Source organism: Mastigoproctus giganteus, chromosome 13, assembly GCF_048544385.1.
Source record: "Mastigoproctus giganteus isolate SK-2022 chromosome 13, ASM4854438v1, whole genome shotgun sequence".
NCBI lineage: Eukaryota > Metazoa > Arthropoda > Arachnida > Uropygi > Thelyphonidae > Mastigoproctus > Mastigoproctus giganteus.
In genome coordinates this window covers 84,508,923-84,529,994 of record NC_143587.1, presented here as the reverse complement: position 1 = coordinate 84,529,994, position 21,072 = coordinate 84,508,923, and the positions used below count along the sequence as shown (strand labels likewise).

The window sequence follows — 21,072 nt, the reverse complement described above, 5'->3', positions numbered from 1 at the left end:
CTTCTAGCTGATCTTACACAATTTACCTATTAGAATAGCAGATGACTCTAACCATACATCTGTTTTCATCTTTTATTTACAAACAACCTTTTAAAGTACACAGCTAATGTGAATTTTCCTCTAGACATTTAAGATCACAATTTGGCAATAGTCTCTTCTATTATTAGCTTTTATACAAAACTCAATCCAATTTTCTATCTGCACCAAAACATACAACAATTGTAAATAAGTTATTAATATTTGAAGATTAAATGCACAAGGCATAATATGATATGGGTTTAAATTAACTATATAATAACGGTGTAGATACACCATAGTTTACCCATAAATTAAACTATGTGCATAGTGTGAAAGGCATCGTTTTTAATTGTATTTCATATTGTGGCTATCTTCATAATGAGATACCAGGTATTGCACTACTTCGAATAAGTAATGCTTCTCTAGTAGAGAAGACTACTGTTATTTATTCTCAGTGAATACCATCACCCAGTTGGCACCATTTAAAAGCTGTTGGCCTATCATCGGTGGGTGGTCAGGTACCCTTCGTAACTGTGATAGCAAACATGCCATTACAGTTGCAAAGTAATGGTGTATCTACACTGTTGTTATATAGTTAATTTAAACCCATATCATATTATGCCTTGTGCATTTAATCTTCAAATATTGTATCATTCTGTATTTCATTTGGCATCTCTCATATTGTGGAACCACTTTGCAACTGTGATGGCATGTTTGCATTATCAGGGTAGCTGCCCACCCACCGATGATAGGCCAACAGCTTTGAAATGGTGCTGCCTGGGTGGCGGTATCCACTGAGAATATATAACAGTAGTCTTCTCTACTAGAGAAGCATTACTTATTCGAAGCAGTGCAATACCTGGTATCTTGTGAAGGTAGCCACAATATGAAATACAATTAAAAAACGATGCCTTTCACACTATACATGTAGTTTAATTTATGGGTAAACTATGGTGTATCTACACCATTATTATATAAGTTATTAATAAACTGAAAGATGATTTTAAAAATTCTAAAAGCAGAAAACTTTATTACAGTTCAAACGTTAGTTTTTGCCTTGGTAGCAACTTATATCCATCCATACTACCACATCCATTACTTACTGATGAGTCCAGTATATCTTCATCCATAAATAAAGATGACTGATTAGCATCTTATATTTCCTTTAACTTTTTAAATCATAAATCGTCTCCTACCAATCAACTCATTCTTTGGTTTTTCAATAGTTTCAATACAGCTCAAGGTTTAGGCCTAAATGGATGTCAGATGAACTAATGAGACTAGTGGAAGGAGATTTGTTTTGTTTTGGTTTTATTGGCGCATTAGCTACTAAGGCTATAATGCGCCAAGACCATGTCATTTATAAAAAAATTTAAACTTTCAGTGACCTAATTAGTTAGGTCACTATGTCAAGAAGTATAAGAAAAATGTAAATTTTATAAACGAGTAAAAATATTTATTGATTTTAAAAATCTAAAAAGAGCAGACACATTGTCATTGTTGGATAAAATCTGACTGAGTGTATACGGCTCAGTCAGATGATTAAAAGCAGTAAAACGGATATTACTAAAATCTGGACAATCAATTAAAATGTGTCTCACAGTTAAAATTGTGCCACAGGACACACACATAGGAGGGTCATCAGCCCTCAGCAAAAACGAATGAGTTAAATGACTGTGTCCTATGTGGGTCCGGGCAAGAACAACTTCCTCCTTACGATTCCTGCGCAGACTAGACTGCCACGGTTCAATTACAGGCTTTATACAATATAGTTTATTTCCAGTCTGTCTATTCCACGAGTCCTGCCATTGGGAGTGTATGTTTTGGTGTATTATTTGCCTGTAGTCTGTATAGGGGACTGACAGGCAGCGGTTATTATTGGGAATTGCTGATTTGGCTGCGGCGTCAGCCAAATCATTTTGGCTGAATCCCAATGTGGCTGGGAATCCAGCAGAAGCGGATAGAATAGAATCTTTAATTGCAGCAATGATAGACATACAATTAGTCCCGTCACGGCATGGTGGTGCCAGGGGTTAACAAAACATATTTACAAAAGAGATACACATGAGAAAAAAAGATAAATCAGATTATTAACAAAGCACAGTTTTACATTTTCAGTTCGACGAGGATACCCTTCCTGTATTTTTTATTATTGACCACTTCTTGGAGGTCCCCGTCGATGGCTTGCAGTAAGGGCAGCATTTGCTTTGGCAGGAATCTGTCGGTTAGTACTAGCCGGTTACGGTTTGCTAGCAGCTGTGCTGAAGGCCGGAGATAAGGGGGAGGAATGCGCCAAGAGCAGTGATCCCAGAGGTTCGGCTCTGTAATTTTACCGGTGGCCATCTTGATGGTGAACAGCAGCCTTCTTTCTGCGATGTAGGACCGGAGCCTGCGTAGTTGAAGAGCTTCTGCTAACTGCGTTGATCTGAGAGCTGGGGGAAGGTGGAGTTTGCTGTTGGCCCATTTTAGAAGCCAGAATTCGGCAGAGAATATTCTTTTGATGTTGGATTCGGCGGCCGAGGCCCATATCTCTGAAGCATACAGTATTGTTGGGTAAAGGATTGATACGATGTATCTTTTTACCAGTTGTGGGTCGGTGGTGTGGAGCAGCTGTTGTTTGGCGACCCAGCGTAGTGAGTTCAGCCTCGACTGTATGAGGTTTATGTGATCGTTGAAAGACAGTTTGGAGTCGAAGACGACCCCCAGATCTTTGTGTGTTTGAACACTTGGAACTGAGGAGCCGTTAAGCACAGGCTCCAACGTTGTTGGGCTGCCCTTTAGAGAGTAAGTTATTTGTGCTGATTTTAGGGGGTTGATTTGGAGGTTGAAGGTATTGAGGTAGTCAGCCATGTCCTGCAGTTTGCTAGTGATTTGCTGAGTGATTTCGGCTGCCGAGTTGGATGGCGATATTTTAGTAAGGAGCTTGACATCGTCAGCATATGTGATCCAATTGCACTTATTGGTCACAAATGGCACCATGATTGCTGAGAAGAGAATGCCAGACAGGACCCCCCCTTGAGGTACACCGGCAGTTATGTGGCGCGTGAAGGTCTTTGTTCCGATCTTTAGAACAAGGGTCCTCTTCGATAGGAGAGATTCTAGGAACCAGAGAACATCGCCGCGAAAATTGAAGTAGTTTTCTAAGAGACGTAGGAGATTAGGTATACAGATGGCATCAAAAGCGGAATGGATGTCAAGATATATAACTGACAATTCCTGTCTTTGTTCGAAGGCATCTAAGATGTGCAGAGTGGTTGTTACAAGGTTAGTTATAGTTGACCTTACTGATATCCCATAGTGTATTTGCTGAGGACTGTCACGGAGAATTTGATGGGTGACAGACGGTAGCAATGCTTTCTCCAGAATTTTTAGCAATACAGAGGCGCAAGCAATGGGCCTATGTTGGCTTGGGAGCGTCGAATATTGGTGCTTAGGAAGGGGCCAGACAGAGTACCTGTTCCACTGGGGTGGAAAGAAATGAACTTCGAGGCATCTGTTGTATAGGTTGAGGAGTGAGTCGATGATGAAGACACTTAAACATTTGATTATGAACTGGGGGATGCCATCGTCACCAGTGGTTGTTGTGAGAGGGAGAGTATTAATGGCCTGCATCAGTTGTTGCTTGGAAATTCGGATCGTAGCGAGACTATCAGTGAGATGAGAGCGGTTGAGGAGTGGCCGATTAGGTACAGCTGGAGGTTGATTAGAAAATCTGGCGACGTAGTTGAGCCAGTCAATTGGGTCGATGTTGCTGGAAGAACTAGCCTTTGTTTTGTAGAATCGTTTTCCCCTTTTTAGGGTTCTTTCGAGGTGCTTTTTAATTGAAGCTGATTTGTTTCTGTTGAATTCGGCCCTGGCTTTGGAGAATGAAATGCGGTCTTGGACATCGCCGGAAGCTTTCCACTTGGCGTGTAGTAATTGTTTGTAGTGGAAACTTTGGTTGAGCTGGGGAGTCCACCATGCTCTGGAGCGCGGAGTAATGGTGACTGTCTTGGTAGCGGTGTGAAGGGCTATGGTATTGATCCATTTGGTCATTAAATCGATTGCGAGGCTCAGTTCACATCCATCTAAGATGTTCCATGGGACTGTGGATGCGGCTTCAATGCAGAGTGCTGGATTCAGAAATTTTGGGGCGGTGACCTTTTTCACAGATTTGGTTTTGGGGGTATTGAAATATTTTTTGGGTAGAAGAGCTGTAAATATGATTGGTTGGTGGTCTGATTGAAACATGTCGGCTGTGGTTTCTTCGACTTGGCATGTTGCCGAGGAATAGACTATGTCCAGTAGGTTTCGGTCTCTCGTTGGCTGGTAGTTAACTTGGAATATTTGGATTGATTGGAGAGATTCTGTGAGACGACTTTTGAGGTGTTGGGTAGATGGCGGAAGATTGAAGTCCCCGCATACGATGTGAGTGGCTGCTGGGTGAAGATTATTTATTAACCAGTTAGTGGCTGCATCAATGGCCATCATAGTTGGCATTGGAGGAAGGTACAGGGATGCGACGTCTATAGTGGTACCTTGATGTTCCAGAGTTATCATTAAGGCTTCCACGTCTTGAGAGATATTTGAGACAGAGTGTATGATGGAGAACTTTGTCGTATTGAAAATTATAGCAACTCCACCCCCTCTGCGGTTATCGCAAGAGACAGCCAGTACATGAAAGCCTGCAGGAATGGAGCAGCTGATATCTGTCTGGTTCACCTCTAACCACGTTTCAGCGAGGCACAATATGTCTAGTGAGTTTGAGAGTAGAATCTCTTCCAGTGTATTAAGTTTATTTCTTAAGGACTTGATATTCTGGAACATTATGCGGATGGTAGGAGAGGTTGTAATGCTTATCCTCACAGGAGGGAGCCTTGCTTCCCGGCTGTGAACAAGTAGAGGCTCTCGATAATGAGAGATCAGGACAGGGATGAGGCGACCTCGGGTTCTCTCGCGTTGGAGGATGGTATTACCAACCTTGGGCGGAGTTTGTTCCAGTATGTTGGTGTGGGAAGATTCTGGTGCTGGCATCCTTTCTGGCAGGCAATTATACTCGCCAAGTCAGCTGGGACTTCGGTGGGAGTACTTTTGTCGGATCTGAGTAGTCGCTTTAAGTTTCGAGGTTGATTGATAGTGAACAAATGGCCTGATCCTCGTTCCGACAGGCCAAATGGCGACGCTTCCTATCAGGTCTACTTGCTGGATATCATATTCACGTCCAAGGAGGAAGTGAATCTTCTGCTGAATACTAGACAGAACTGGATGAGGATTATACCTCACAGATATTAAAGCCTGTAACACACTAAGAGAATCGGAATATAAAATGAACCGTTGGTATTGGCATTCACTAATGTGATCCAAGGCTAACTCTATAGCATGCAGCTCTGCAGTAAATATACTGCATTCAGAGGGAATCTGCTCCGATGTAGTGCTGTCTGTAAAGACAGCCGCAGATCCCACATATGATTCCGACTTCGAACCGTCTATAAACTGGCGCGAAGTCAGAATGTTCAGCTCGGTGCGCTGAATAAAGCTGCAGGTAGACAGACGATGGAGTGTCCGACTTTCCCCAATTTCTAAGGGACAAGTCACATGTTGGTATATGAGCATGCCAGGGTGGAAGGGGTTGCTTTGGTGTTTGGGCAACCTTGTCTACCTTAATATTAAGTTCTTTGAGTAGCTCTTGGATACGAATACCAAAAGGACGATTGGCAGTCTTACGGGTGGTGTACAAACTTTCCCATCGTGGCTCAAAAACGAATGGCCACGTAGGATGGTCTGGCAGGGATTTCAATTTTAAGGCGTACTTTAGAGACAACTGCTTACGTCGAAGTGATAACGGTGGTTCGTTTGCTTCGACGTATAAGCTCTGGACAGGAGATGTTCGAAATGCTCCAATAGCAATACGGAGAGCCTGATGATGGACAGGATCCAGCCATCGAAGTACACTGTCTCTGGCCAAATTGTATACCAGGGACCCGTAATCTAGTCTGGATCGTACAAGTGCACGATAGATGCGTAGTAGGGTGCACCGATCCGCACCCCAAGATGTTGAGGAAAGAGAGCGCAGTATATTCAGCCCTCTTGTGCACTTTGTGCGGAGTTGACGGATGTGATCCAGAAAGGTCAGCTTTTTATCGAATACGAGTCCCAAGAATTTTGTGTCCGCTGCGACTGGAATTGCATTTTGTCCGAGCTTTAATTCAGGTTCGGGATGAAGATTACGCTTACGACAAAAATGTACACAAACAGTCTTCTCCGGCGAGAACCTGAAGCCATTAGTAAGAGCCCAGGAGTTCAGGCGATCAATAGCTTTCTGCAGTTGTCTTTCAATAACCCTCATGTTGCATGACTGACAAAATATGCTAAAGTCATCAACATAGAGGGCACTGTTTACAGTTGGAGGAAGTTGTTCTGTGATGGAATTTACTTTGATGGCAAAAAGCGTGACACTTAATACTGATCCTTGTGGTACTCCCTCCTCTTGACTGAAGGAACGAGAGAGTGAGGATCCCACACGAACATGGAAAGATCGATTGGCTAAAAAGTTTTTAATAAAAATGGGGAGTTGCCCCCTAAGGCCAAGGCTATGCAGATCTTTTAAGATGCCAAATCTCCAAGTTGTGTCATACGCTTTCTCCATGTCAAAGAACACCGACACCAAGTGTTCGCGTTTTAGGAAAGCATCCCGGATGGATGTTTCCAGTCTAATAAGATGGTCCAAAGTGGACCGGTTCCTTCGGAAGCCGCACTGGATTTTGGAGAGAAGGTCGTTTGATTCTAAGTACCATATTAAACGGGAATTAACCATTCTCTCCAGGATTTTGCACAGACAGCTAGTCAGAGCAATAGGATGATAATTGGTAGTGACTTTTGGATCCTTTCCTGGCTTAGGAAAGGCAAGAACGATTGCCTTTTGCCAGGAGTCCGGAAACTGCCCTTCAGTAAAGATTCTGTTATACAGAAGGAGCAGACAATCCATAGATTTTGATGAAAGATCTTTAATCACTTCATAATGGATGCCATCTGGTCCAACGGCTCTTGCCTTGGAAAGAGCTAGGGCTCTTTTCAGTTCCAGAATAGTGAAATCCCCGTTGTAGGGATAAATGCTCTTAGATTTAAAGTTAAGTGCCTGTTTTTCGATTTTATATTTCAGGACCAGGAACTCTGGGGAATACGAGATGTTGCAGAGATGTTAGAGAATGTTTCCCCAAGAGAATTGGCTATTACAGTTGGATCTGCAATAGCGCATCCATTATAATCTAGGATTGCAGAAGGGTGGGATGTATATTTTCCCTTCATTTTCCGGATTTTATCCCAGACTACCTTAGAATTGGTAGCCTGGTTAATAGATGATGTAAAAACGGATCCATGATTCCTTTTGACTCTGACGACGGATATATCATGCTTTGGCTCGTGCACGTTTAAAGGCTATAAGGTTGGTCGTGGTAGGATATCGGCGAAATATCCCCCCACGCTTTGTTTTGAGCCTTTTTTGCTGCTGTGCATTGTGAATTCCACCAAGGTTTGGGAAATGGTGGAAACCGGGCAGATGTTTTTGGAACAGCATTCGCAGCTGCTTCAACAATATTTTCTGTGATGTACTTAACTGCATCATTGATAGGCTCTTGACTGACTGTGCTAAGATCAAAATTTGCCTGATGTTGGAAGGCAGTCCAGTCAGCCTGATCAATCTTCCACCGTGGTAACCTGAAGGGAAGACATGGTTTCCCACTGTATAACGAGGTTATCACAGGGAAGTGATCACTTCCGTATGGATTCTCCTCCACTTCCCAAGTGAGTGAAGGGAGTAGAGAAGGGGAGCAGATAGAGAGATCAATGGCAGAAAAAGTACGGGTAGGCATGTGGAAGAAGGTGTTTGTTCCAGTATTTAGAAGGGAAAGGTCATTGTCATTGAGCATACGCTCTATGACTCGTCCCCTTCCGTTGATGTTAGCACTACCCCACAGGGTGTTATGTCCGTTAAAATCCCCAAGAAGTAAGAAAGGGGTAGGCAGCTGCGTTAGAAGATCATCAAGGTCTGCCTGGGAGATGTCAGTCCCAGGTGGCAAATAAATGGAACACACAGTTAATAAAAATCCCACTGAAAGGCGAATTGCAACAGCCTCTATGCTGGTTGTAATTAGCAAGGGCTGCACTGGGGTCTGGTTACCCACAAGGATAGCCACTCCCCCATGTACAGAGCCATCCGCAATTCTATCCTTTCGAAAAACTGTGATGTTGTGCATGGTGGGATCATCATTTGCCTTTAAATATGTTTCCTGCAAGCAAAAGCAAACTGGCTCGTGCTTTTGCAGGAGGGCCTTGATGTCATCAATATTTCGCCGGAATCCACGACAATTCCATTGTAGGAATTTAGCCATTATTTTGGCTTGGTGGGTCCAGCAGGCGGCTTCCTAGGTGCTGAGGGCTTACTTTTATCAGTCTTGGATTTGTCTTTTTTGGGGAAGAATGGACGCTGTCCCGTGTCCATTTTCTCCTCCGCAAAGAGTTCCAAGACTGAATCTTCGGGTACCTCCTTCTGCTCGATATCCATCTTTTCTTGGGTACTAGGGGAGACTTCCCCTTTCTTATTCTTTTCTTTCATAATTACCTTTGTTACTTGTGGAGCATTAGGAGGTACCGATATAGGAGTGACAGCTGATTGGTCCTTTTGTGCAGGTTTTTGAGAATTTAAGAGATACCGCGCGATGGGAGTGAAAGACTCCTTTGGAGGAATGGTCATGTCCGTCTGAGTTCCGACGGAACATCTCCCTGCTATCTTCTGGGCGTAGGTAGTTTGTTGATATTCAGGGGTTTGACCGATTTCCTTGCCTCCTGGTATGATATATTTAGCTCTGCCTTCAGCCGTTGAATTTCTTTTTCTTCTTTCCACCTCTGGCATGCTTGTGAATAGGCCGGGTGTTCGCCTTCACAGTTAATACAGGTGGGTTTTGCGGCTGAACATGCTGTTGTTTCGTGGTCCTTTGCACCGCATCGAGCGCATGCAAGGACTCCACGGCAGGCCATTTGAGAATGTCCATACTTCTGGCATTTAAAGCACCGTAAAGGGTTCAGAAAGTATGAACGCACTGAACAGTTGATGTATCCAGCTTTAATCTCGTCAGGAGGTTTAGGAGAGTTAAAAGTCAGGATAACGCTCCTGGTTTTAACAATTTTTCTATCCCTTCACGCAGTGATTCTCTTGACGGCAATGACTCCCTGTGGTTTTAATTCAGAGCAGATTTCCTCCTCGGTTATGTTGAGAAGGTCCCACTCCGAAATGACACCTCTCGATGAATTGAGTGTTCTGTGTGGTGTCACTGTTATAGGGATTCCTCCAATTGATGTTGTTCGGAGTAGATGTTCTGATTGCCTGTCATTTTTAGTTTCAATTAAAAGGTCTCCAGAACGAAGCCTTTTAAACTGATTTGGGTGAACCTGCTAACCCATCTAACCCTTTTTGAATAAAAAAAGGGCGACATTTTACCAATCGGTGTCTCATTGGTAGAATGCATGATTAAGAACCTTGGGACTGGCCCTGATGGTAATTCGGTTCGCTGCCTCTTTTTAGCAATAATGCTATCTGTATCTGTGTCAATGTTTTCAGTTAGGGACCGGGTTGGGGCCCCTGAAGAAATAAGTTTATCAGGATTCATATAGTTTTTTAAATGGTTCAGTGCCCGGGCTCCCCACCCACCACGGAGCCCAAAGGGACGCCCACTACCCGGCATGCAATAAATGCGCTCGGGAGTGGAACGCCAGGGCTACCCAGACACTATACCCGCACCGCCACCAGCCTGAATCCTGTCCCTCGGACCATGAGGGTAGGGAGGTGGCATTGACACGGTTGACCCTCACAGGCGAGCCTACTAGCCGATTGATCCTAGCCGGGCCTTCCAGGACCACCCGTTTTGTCGAAGCAGGGGCCAAAGTGGTGTATTGAAGCTGGGCCCCTCAACCACCAGGATCCCCCTTTCCGAATTTCCATGGGTCGCAGCGCACGGCAAACACGCCGGATTCCATTGATATAAGCCTGGAACCTGGGCTGTGGGCGTTGGATCCCAGTGATGCTAGTCTGGAGGTCCAGCAGCGTCACTAGGAGGTCCCCTCACCACGTACAGGTGCCCACGTCGAGGGGGGTGGAAGGAGAAAAATGTGATGCATATAAATGTGATGCATGGGATGCATATAAATTATCAGGTGACACAGAAGCCTACGGTAGATATAATGTAGTCTGTAATCCAGTCATAAAAGCGAAGGCAAATTAGGCAAGCGGAGGCAAATTACGAGAAAACTTTGGCAAAGAATGCAAAGACTTCTTTACTTATGTAAACACTAGAAGGAAGGGGATGAAGCATATTGGTACACTTGAAATTGATGTTCTACTGTTGATGATCCTCCTCGGGTAGACGACAAGCTGAATGAGTACTTTGGATCTACATTCCCACATGAGGAATTCTTTAGGGAAGTGGAGGCCAGAAGCTTATTAAACTCTAACACGGAGCTATGTGATTTTGTAATGACTGAGAGCAAAGTGGAGTAGAAATTGTTGAAGTTAACATAAGAAAGGAACCTGGGGTGTATAGGATCTATCCATAGAAAATAATGGAGTCACTGGTTAAAGAAGCATTGCAGGATCATCTAGACAAGATTGCAGTTATAGTTCGGACACAGCATTGGTTTTTTAAGGGGAAGTCTTATCTGACAAAATTTGATTGGAATTACCAGAAATGAGTCAGTTGAGGTAATTCATATTTAGAAAGAATATTATATCTTGATCAGATAAAACATTAATGATTTTGAAACATAACAATTACAACTGCAAATTTAAAAGCTGTCATTATGAATACTATTTACATTATAGTAAATGTTAATAGAAAAATTTCAATAATTTAAATTTTTTATAAATAAAAAAGATTCAGTAATAAAGTACAATTAATATTATTTTAAAAAAAAATTTAAAAAAGGTAAAAACTACAATTACCTTATTTCATTTAATCTTTGATTCTCTTCTAAAACAGAATTCTTATCTCGCAGTTGACTTTTAAGGTCATCATTAGACTTGCACTATCAAATGTAATTTGGGGAAGACAAAACAAAAAATTTACAGGGAGAATATCAGTTATAAAAATAATTATTTATCAAGAAAAATATGTTGTTGTGAAAATCCTAAAGTAAACTGTAGTTTCCAATTATTATTAATAGTAAAATGACAGAATAATGCACGGAAGCAATGCATCTATGATCTGCCATTTATAAAACAAAAAAAAAGTTATAAAAAAATCTTGAAAATCAATTTTTTATATATATTTCTCTAGTTTTGTATTTTATCTACTTCATTCAAATATTTATCTAATCTTTCTTTAAATCTACATAAGCTCTCTGGCTCTGAAAGTCAAGGGGTGACTTGTTCCTAGAAATCTGATATAACGAATGCACTAACATAATGAGTATTAAGGGTAAGTTGCTACAACGGATAAAAGAATGGTTGAATGGGAGAAGACAGAGGGTGGTAATCAATGGGTGCTGCTCTTCGTGGACTAATGTTATTAGTGGAGTCCCACAGGGTTCCGTGTTGGGTCCTCTGTTGTTTTGTATATTTATCAATGATATTGATGAAGGTATATCAGGCTTAGTGTTGAAGTTTGCAGATGATACCAAGGTTGGCAGGGTTGTTAATGACAGTAATGGCAGTGTGCTACTGCAACAGGATCTAGATAATTTGGGCAGATGGGCTAAGTGGCAACTGAAGATTAACCTTGATAAATGCAAAGTACTGCATAAGGGTGGAAGTAATAAGGTCCAGAGAAACGGACCAACTGTGTGGTACTACACTTAAGGTGGTAGAAAATGAAAAAGATCTGGGAGTAATTGTGCAGTCAGATATGAAGTTTTCTGAACAATGAAGATAGGCTGCCAGAGCAGGTCATGGGGTTTTGTCAATGATATATACAGGAATTTTGCTAGCAGGGAAAAGGAGGTGATTGTCCCTCTGTATAAGGCAATGGTCAGGCCAAGCTTTGAGTACTGTGTACAGGTCTGGAGGCCTAATTTTAGGAAGGATGTGGGTTTGCTTGAGCATGTACAGAGAAGGGCAACAAGATTGGTGAGGGGAATGAAGGGATCCTCTTACCAAGAGAGGCTTAAGTTCTGCAAATTGCAACGACGGGAGACTAGGCACCTGCGAGGTGATCTGACTGAGGTGTATAAGGCCTTGAATGGGTTGAGCATGCTGAATTCTGATGGGATCCTTCCACTTGTTCAGATTACAAACCTAAGGGGGCATAAATTCAAATTGAGAAAAGACAGATGTAGAATAGATGTGCAGAAATTTGCCTTTAGCCAGCGGGTGTTAATTGCTGGAACAAACTTCCATCTGTCGTTATGGAGGTTGATAGGTTAAATAAATTTAAGGAAGAACTGGACAGGCATTTGGAGGGAATGGTGCGATTTTTTTTTTTTTTTTTTGGCTGATGCTGCATAAGCTCATACACTTGCTTTCTTGCTTCACATGCCACTTCTACTAGTACTAAATAACAACAATAGTTACATGTTGCTTTTGGAAATTTTATTTAAAAACTGCATGAATTTAAAACCGAGATCGTTATGTTATAGTGTAATTCAATCATTCAGCCTGTTGTGTGCATATACAACATGTTACTACGTGTTGCCACAGTTACTACTATACATAATAAACAATAAAGAGATCAATCAATACAAGGATCACAATTAGGATTAGTAGAGGCATATGATACAAGAAAGCAAGCTTATACAGAATCAGCCAAAAAAAAAAAAAAAAAAAACTTTTCCACTTCATCCATCCATTCACCACAAAAGTTTGTCCAGTTCTTCCTTGAATTTAATTTAAACTATCAACTTCCTCTACAGATGGAATTTGTTCCAGCAAACAACCATCTGCTGGCTAAAGGCAAATTTCTGTACAATTATTCTACAACTGTTTTTCCTCAATTTAAATTTATGCATAATCTGAGTAAGAGGAAGAATCCCATCAGTATTGAGCTTGCTCAGACCATTCAAAGCCTTACCAGATGCTGCAATTTGCAGAACTTCAAGCCTTTCTTAGTAAGAGCAACCATTTGTTCCCCTCACCAATCTTGTTGTCCTTCTTGGTACTCATTCCAGCAGCTCTACATTCTTCCTAAAATGAGGCCTCCAGACCTGTATGCAATACTCAAGGTGTGGCCTGACCACTGCCTTAAATAAAGGGATAATAACCTCCTTTTCCCTGCTAGCAAAATTCTTGTATATCATTTACAAGACCCCATGAGCTGCTCTGGCAGCCTGTCTGCACTGCTCAGAAAACTTCATATCTGACTGCTCAATAACCCCCAGGTCTTTTTTATTCTTCACTACCCTGAGTGTAGTACCTCACAGTTCGTACATTACTGTCAGATTACGGCTTCCCATATGCAGTACTTTGCATCAGTGGCAAGTTATACCTTCATGGGGCAAAAGGCAAAAATGGAATTTGGGGGCCAAATGTAAAGAAAAAACTAATAAAGAACATTTTTAATTTCATTTTATTGCAACAACAAAACAAACATATTACATGACGTAAGAAAAATATCTAACCCAGAAGAATAATTCGGAAATAATACATATACTTAATCTAATAAGTATTTTTACACTACTTTATTTGGACTTTTCATGCTTTTTGCACTGAGAAATTGTATATTAGTTCATTATACTCAATCCTGTTTGTATTCTCAATACAAATTATTGCAAAATTACTTAATTTTTCTTGTCTAAGTGAATTTCTAATATAATTCTTAATTCATTTAAGCTCAGAGAATGATCGTTCTGCTGATGCATTCGAAACAGGAATTGGCAAAAATATTTTTAAAATTACATCCACATTAGGAAAAGTTGATACTAGTCCTCCTTGAATTGCTTCGTACATTAAAGATGGTGAATTTAAATTTTCAATTTTTGCAAAATATATAAAATGCATTTAAAAACATTGGTATCAGCATCATCTGAGTAAGTATTTATTAAAATGTCATATTCTCTTGGTGATGTTTCCTGTAAATTTAAATTTGAAAATATAGCAAAATAATTTAAAATATTTTAATATTATAATATTTAATATTTTGTAAACCTCAACACGCCTGTTAATTTCTACTAACAATTTATAGCAAATAACATTTAAACAATTTACAACAAATGATTATTTGCCTGTCAATTGCACACCCCAATCTATTTTCCTTTTCCATCAAAGTGCAATTTTCTCTGTTGACTGCTAACTTTATCGGTTTCTCAAATGCCTGATATATATAATGACAATGATTTTAAAAAATTTACAGCATGTTGTAAATATAAATCTTTATTCTGAAGATTTTTATTTGTGGAATTTAATCACTGTAGAATTGAATGACATATGAAAATAAAAAGAGTTCAGAGAAATTATACAGCTTTTTTTCTTCTAATTTTGTCAAAGGTTTTTCATTTGAGTCATTATAGAATGTAAATAAAGCTTCTTTTATGGCAAAAAAATTCATCTTAACAAAATTGCATCTGCCCTTATGGACAATCTGGTATTACTAATTCTTTTTAAAGTTTTATTTCTTTATTTTTTATTTTATTTTTGAGTTTGCCATTATTAAAAGTTCCCATCTCTTTGTTGATGAAAAAAATAAAAAAATACATTTTAAATAAAATCGAAAAAATGACTTGCTTCTGAACAAGATTCTGCAGCTGAATTTCCAACTAAATTTAACGTATGAGCTGCACGTGGAATAAAAAATGCATTTATACTGTGGCTCTTAACCTACACCTGTAATCCATTGTATATACCGGACATATCTGCTGCATTGTTGTAAAATTGGCTGCAACAGTTTTGAATATCTAGACCATATTCTGTTAAGGTTGATATTATAATACAGTCAATTACAGTTATTTGGGACACATCGGGACTAGTGCATTTTGGCATGATTAAGCGGCTACACCAATTATCTGAAGTTTCACGTAAAGAAAGTTAAAAATACAATGGACTCCCGCTTTACAATTGGTTCACTGTACAATCAAATCACGTTACGATGTGTAGTAAGTGCCAGTCATTGTGATCACGTTTGTGAATTGAATTTTAATTCTATTGATACGTTGGCATTCGAGGTGAGCGGACGCGCTTAGACAGGGCTCCTCAGTTCAGTGGTTTACTTTTGGATAGTGCTTTTAAATATTTGATTTATTTAGATACTGTTGGATTATTTTGTTATAGGTTTACCTGTAACTGTTTGATTTTAATAATATTATAGATATAATTTTTTAAAGTTACTTTCATTGATATTTATTTAATTTTATAATGGTAGTTACGAGATCTGCCTTAAATAAGTCACAGGGTATCGTGACTCACACGGAAATAGCAGATGGCGATTTACGGGTGAGTCATGATTTAATCCGTTGTGGAACCTGTGGAATGTTTTCCAAGGTCGACCTGGTGACTAATCCTACCTCACCTGGGGATTCTTTTCTTTGTGATCGATGTAAGGAGTGCACCGATCTTAAATTACAATTTGGTGCATTGATGGAACAATTTCAGTCCCTGAAAAAACGAGTGCTTGCCCTCGAAAATAATGCATCTGGGAGCTCGTCAGGGACTCAAAACTCCAGCAATCTACCAAGTGATGCACACCCGATTCGAGCCTCAAAACAGAAAAACTAAGTGCAAACTACTCTGGTTAAAAAGGACATTGTTTTATTAGGAGACTCCATTGTCAGGGAAACGGGGAATATTTTTTGTAATAAAGATAGGTGGAGCAGAACCAGGGTATGTCTGCCGGGAGCAACTATTGATGATGTCACCAACAGATTGTCAGATTTTAAAGGGGGTAAAGAAAATATTATTATTCATGTGGGGACAAACGATATTAAACGTACACGATCTGACGATTTGTTGGAAAAATACAGGACCATGCTGAGGAAATGTCGCGAGCTAGGCCATAATGTCTATGTGTCTGCAATTCTGCCCAGACACGATAGGAGGGATTATATGTTAAGAGCCTTGTGGATTAACTCAAGACTTGAAGGAATCTGCAAGGCTTTAGGGGGGGGGGGGGAATTTCTATCAGCATGGCCCACACTTGTAGGTAGAAGGAATTTGTTTTGTAGAGACGGGATGCACTTAAAAAAAGGTGGTGCAAAAGTTTTTGCCAGTATTATTGAGGATACCTTAAAGGTTCAGGGAAACTGCTAGTTAGGGGGGATGTGCGTAATACTGACACGCGTTTATCTGATAATATTGGTCAATGTAACTCTTGCACATACCTTAAGAGTTCTTATCTGTTACCCCAACTGGACGTATTATCTAGATGTTCTGGGGGCAAAGACGCTTCACGTACGCGGGTAGCTAATATCAGGGAAGAGAGCCTAAAAAACTTCAAGGGTTGTGTTAGGGTTGTTAAATATACAAGAACAGTAAATCTTAATTGTTTATACAGTAACGTTAGAAGTGTCGTCAATAAAATGAGCGAATTCGAACTGCTGGTTAAAACAAGTAACGCGGATATAATAGGGCTTACAGAGACGTGGTGCCACCCGGAAATTGGGGATAATGAGTTTCAGTACGGCTTGTATAATGTATTTAGGAAGGATAGAGTAGATAGAAGGGGTGGTGGGGTAATGCTTCTTATCAGAAGCAGCCTGAGTGTGACGATAGCTTTCCCGGATTCAGACATTTCACATGCTAGTATAGAGTCTGTATGGTGTGAGATAGTTGGAAACAAAGGTATAATGCGAGTAGGAGTAATCTACAGAACAGGTGATTGTGAAGATTATGACAAAAGCCTCTACATGCAAATGGAATAGGCAAGTAAGCGTCAATGCCTTATTATGGGTGATTTCAATTTGCCTCTAATTGATTGGAGTAAATGGGAAGGAAACTCGACATGGGGAACAAAATTTTTAAATCAACTAGATGACTGTTATTTGTATCAACATGTCAGGGAAAGTACTAGAGAAAAGAATATCCTAGACCTCATCATCACACATGAATCAGATGACATAACAGGGCTGACAGTAGAGGAACCAGTAGCAGGAAGTGATCACGGAGTTCTACGGTGGATGATGACGAGAGAGAGGTAGCAGAAGTAAAAGGCAAAGGAATCGGTTTTAATTTCAGAAAAGGAAATTACGATGCCTTAAGGTACTACATGGCCTCTATTAACCGGGTAGATATCGCGCAGAGAATGAATACAATTGAACTGTGGTACGCTTTTAAAACATTAATCACAGATGCCTTGAATGCGTATATACCATTAAAAAAATACTCCACGAGAAGGGTTCCAAGTTGGATGAATAGTGAAGTTGCCGCATTACTTGAGCAGAAAAAGGTGGCATGGAAAGGTTACAGAGCAATAAAAAGTACTGAAGCCTATAACAGCTACAAGGTGATGTGTAATAGAGCCACAGAAAAGGTTCGACGGGCAAAGGCAGTTTATGAGAAATCACTAGCAAACAGAGCAAAGAGGGGGGATAAAGAATTCTTCACATATATAAATGCCAAGAAGAGTAGGACAAACCAGATCGGACCTTTACGTAAGGGAAAGGGGATAGTAATAAATACATCAGCTGTCGTGGCAGATGAACTCAACAGTTATTTTGCATCGATATTTACAAATGAAAAGCCTTTTGTGGCCATGGGAAATTGTGGGAGCGAAGTTAAAAAATATGTAATTAATGATATTGAAATTTCACAAGATTATTTAATGAAAAAACTTTCGAGCCTACAAACCAGTAAGGCTCCTGGAGTTGATGGAATATACCCTATAATCTTAAGAGAGGCGGCAAGCTAGTGCATTGAACCATTGAGGCTAATTATGCGAGCATCACTAGACTCTGGGGAGATTCCCTTGGATTGGAAAAGTGCAAATGTATCTCCCATACATAAGGGTGGCTCTAAAAGTGAAGTTGGAAATTACCGACCTGTCAGTCTGACTTCAGTAGTAGTCAAAATCATGGAGGCAGTGATCAAGGGTGGAATTCAGGATCACTTGGATCGAATTGAAATTCTCAAGGATACTCAGCATGGTTTTGTTAAGGGAAAATCATGTTTAACAAATCTGGTTCGCTATTTCGAAAGGGTCACTCACGAGCTGGATTTAGGGAATAATTTCGACATTGTTTATTTAGATTTCAGCAAAGCTTTTGACTCAGTCCCACATGAGCGGTTGCATTATAATCTGGAACAGGTTGGAATCGCTGGGAAAATCCTTAGATGAATAGAAGGATGGCTTCAGGGCAGGAGGCAGAGGGTTGTGATAAATGGCTATTCCTCAGATTGGGTTGATGTAAGAAGTGGGGTTCCCCAAGGATCAGTATTGGGACCACTGTTATTTTTAATTTTCATAAATGACATTGATGAAGGGATAGAGGGCGTGATGTCTAAATTTGCAGATGATGTTAAAATTGGTAGAGTAGTTAATGATCATTGTCAAGCTGAGCTTCTTCAGAGAGACCTAGATAGACTTCAGGAATGGTCAGAAAAATGGCAGCTATGCTTTAATCCAACAAAGTGTAAGGTATTACACCTGGGAAACTGTAATCCCAAAATAACTTATTCATTTGGTGGAGTTCAACTAAACCCAGTACTGGAGGAAAGGGACATGGGTGTTACGATATGGTCAGACTTGAAATTCTCTGAGCATTGTAAACAGGTTGCAAGGAAGGCCCATGGTGTCCTATCGATGATCTATCGAACTTTTGCAAATAGAGATAGGGACGTGATAATCCCATTATATAAGGCTTATGTTAGACCACACTTGGAATACTGTGTTCAAGTATGGAGACCGCACCTAAAGAAAGACATCGAGCTTCTTGAAAGGGTGCAAAGAAGGGTAACTCGCTTGGTGAGATCGGCAAAAGGTCGTCCTTATGAAGAAAGACTTCAAATATGTGGGTTGCAGAGTTTGGAAACTAGACACCTTAGAGGAAATTTGATTGAGGTGTTTAAGGCTCTGAGAGGCATCAGTAAAATGAATGAGGACAAAATTTTCAAGATTATAAATGATGCTAGAACTAGGGGACATAAATTCAAGTTACGGGGGGGAAATGTTTAGATTGGACTGCACGAAGTTTTATTTTAGCCAGCGAGTTATAAATTACTGGAATAAGTTGCCTTCATGGGTGGTAGAAGCCGACAGTTTGGGGAAATTCAAAGGTCATCTGGATAGTACTTTCGGGTACGGGAAGCGCATAGGATGATAGGTTTAATTTCCTTTTTATTTTATTTTTTTTATTTATTAATTATTATTATTTAGTTATTTATTTTATTTATTTATTTTTTTTTTGTGTTTATCATTGTTTTGTTCGGATTTTTTTTTTTTTGGCTGGTGCAGCATAAGCCATAGGCTTTCTTGCACCATGCGGCCGTTACTAATACTAATACTATTAAACAGCGATTCTAATTAGCAAAAATAGGAGGAATATCCAGGCTATAAAAGTAAAAATATATTAAGCACAAATTACCCTTTATTAGTTTACCAATTAAAAAATTAAATATGTGAAAATCAGAAGAATATACGTGATAATTGGAATAATTAATACGTACTGTAATTATCATTATTAGCCATATAGTGCAAGGAAGACTGAGGCTTATGCTGCACCAGCCAAAAAAAAATTCCTTTACCCTGAGAGAGAGAGAGAGAGAGAGAGAGAGAGAGAGAGAGAGAGAGAGAGAGAGAGAGAGAGAGAGAGAGAGAGAGAGAGAGAGAGAGAGAGAGAGAGGAATCACCAAGAAAGGGAAGAATGATGATATCCAACTCAGGACCCTGGGTGTGCCAAGCCCATACTCACCAGATGTGAGCTCCTGGAGCATATGTACATACTAACTAGTTAATATTTCTGTTCACTGACATTTGTGGGTGGGGGTTAAAATTTAAAACAGTAAAAAATAAGCAATCAATAACAAAGAATATGGCACACACAAATTGCAAGTAACACGATATGTGCAAGTGAGAACAGAGTAACAAGTTACAAAGCTTTAAAAATAGGAATGGAGAGAAGATTCTGAAAATTGATTTTTTAATATGATTGAAGATTCCATGGAAGTGTAAACACATTTCACCATAATAACCCACAGAATTCCAGCCGTCAGTATCATCGCAAATTCAATAAGATCAAGTTTACTATCTGTTTATGATAGATTGCACTAACAGAAAAGCCCAATAATGGTGACTGCTAATTGTTTTTATTGTTTTATGGTTGTGACCTCCAGAAATCCGACCGAACCACATGGTACAGTCAGAGACAATCGTAGGGTAATCTCCAGTGCTGCGGTCTCCTGCCCCGAATAAACGGCATGTTGTCTCAATTAAGCAAAGTAAACCTTGGCTATTTTCTCGATTGGGTTCTGTTTTTTAAAATTTACCCCAAATAAATGGCTGCCCTGATTAACTGGTGGCCCAAATAACTGGAATCCACTGTATTTTCTAAATAACTAGCATCATGTTTTCAATACGTATGAAAGACAAGAAAAGTTCCTGTTTTTGGTTTTGTTTATCTATGTATCTTATGATAAAAGATAACTGATCTGCATTACTTATATCGAGAGTTGATTCAACAGTAAGCGAAAAGTACTTAGCTTGTTTGATATTGTTAATAATTGTATTTCTTATGTTTGCGGCCATAAAACTAAAGAATTTGTCGCACATAGTATTTTACAGATAATTTACATGTCCCATACCACATTTGCTATAAGTTTCTAAATGAGTTTTTAGTATTAGTAATGGCCACATGGTGCTGTTGTTGTTGCTGTTATTTGGTTTTTAGGAGCATTAGCAACTAAGGCCATATTGCTCAGGGGATATGCGGTGGTCATTCCCTGACCTTTCCGCATCCTCCATATTTGTTGGCTCACGGGCTCGAACCCCGGTCTAATCAAGAAGCGTGTGCTACGCCCTGCTGCTCCTGCCCACCTGGCTACGGAGGCGCCTCCACATGATGTAAGAAAGCCTATGGCTTATGCTGCACCAGCCAGAAAGAAAAAAATAAAATAATATATAAATTTAAAAAAAAAATATATATATATATATAATAATAATAAAATGCAGGTAG

The 21,072-nt window shown here is 40.0% G+C and overlaps 1 protein-coding gene across 1 annotated transcript in view; it reads right to left on the bottom strand.

Annotated features, from left to right (window-relative positions):
* The window catches only part of LOC150076228 (uncharacterized), a 744,224-nt gene that overhangs the window by 447,508 nt on the left and 275,644 nt on the right, over nt 1-21,072 (bottom strand). Inside the window, exon 18 of the mRNA XM_090387291.1 lies at nt 10,988-11,070. Coding sequence (XP_090243417.1) covers nt 10,988-11,070 — 83 coding nt within the window. The remainder of the gene's footprint in view (nt 1-10,987; nt 11,071-21,072) is intronic.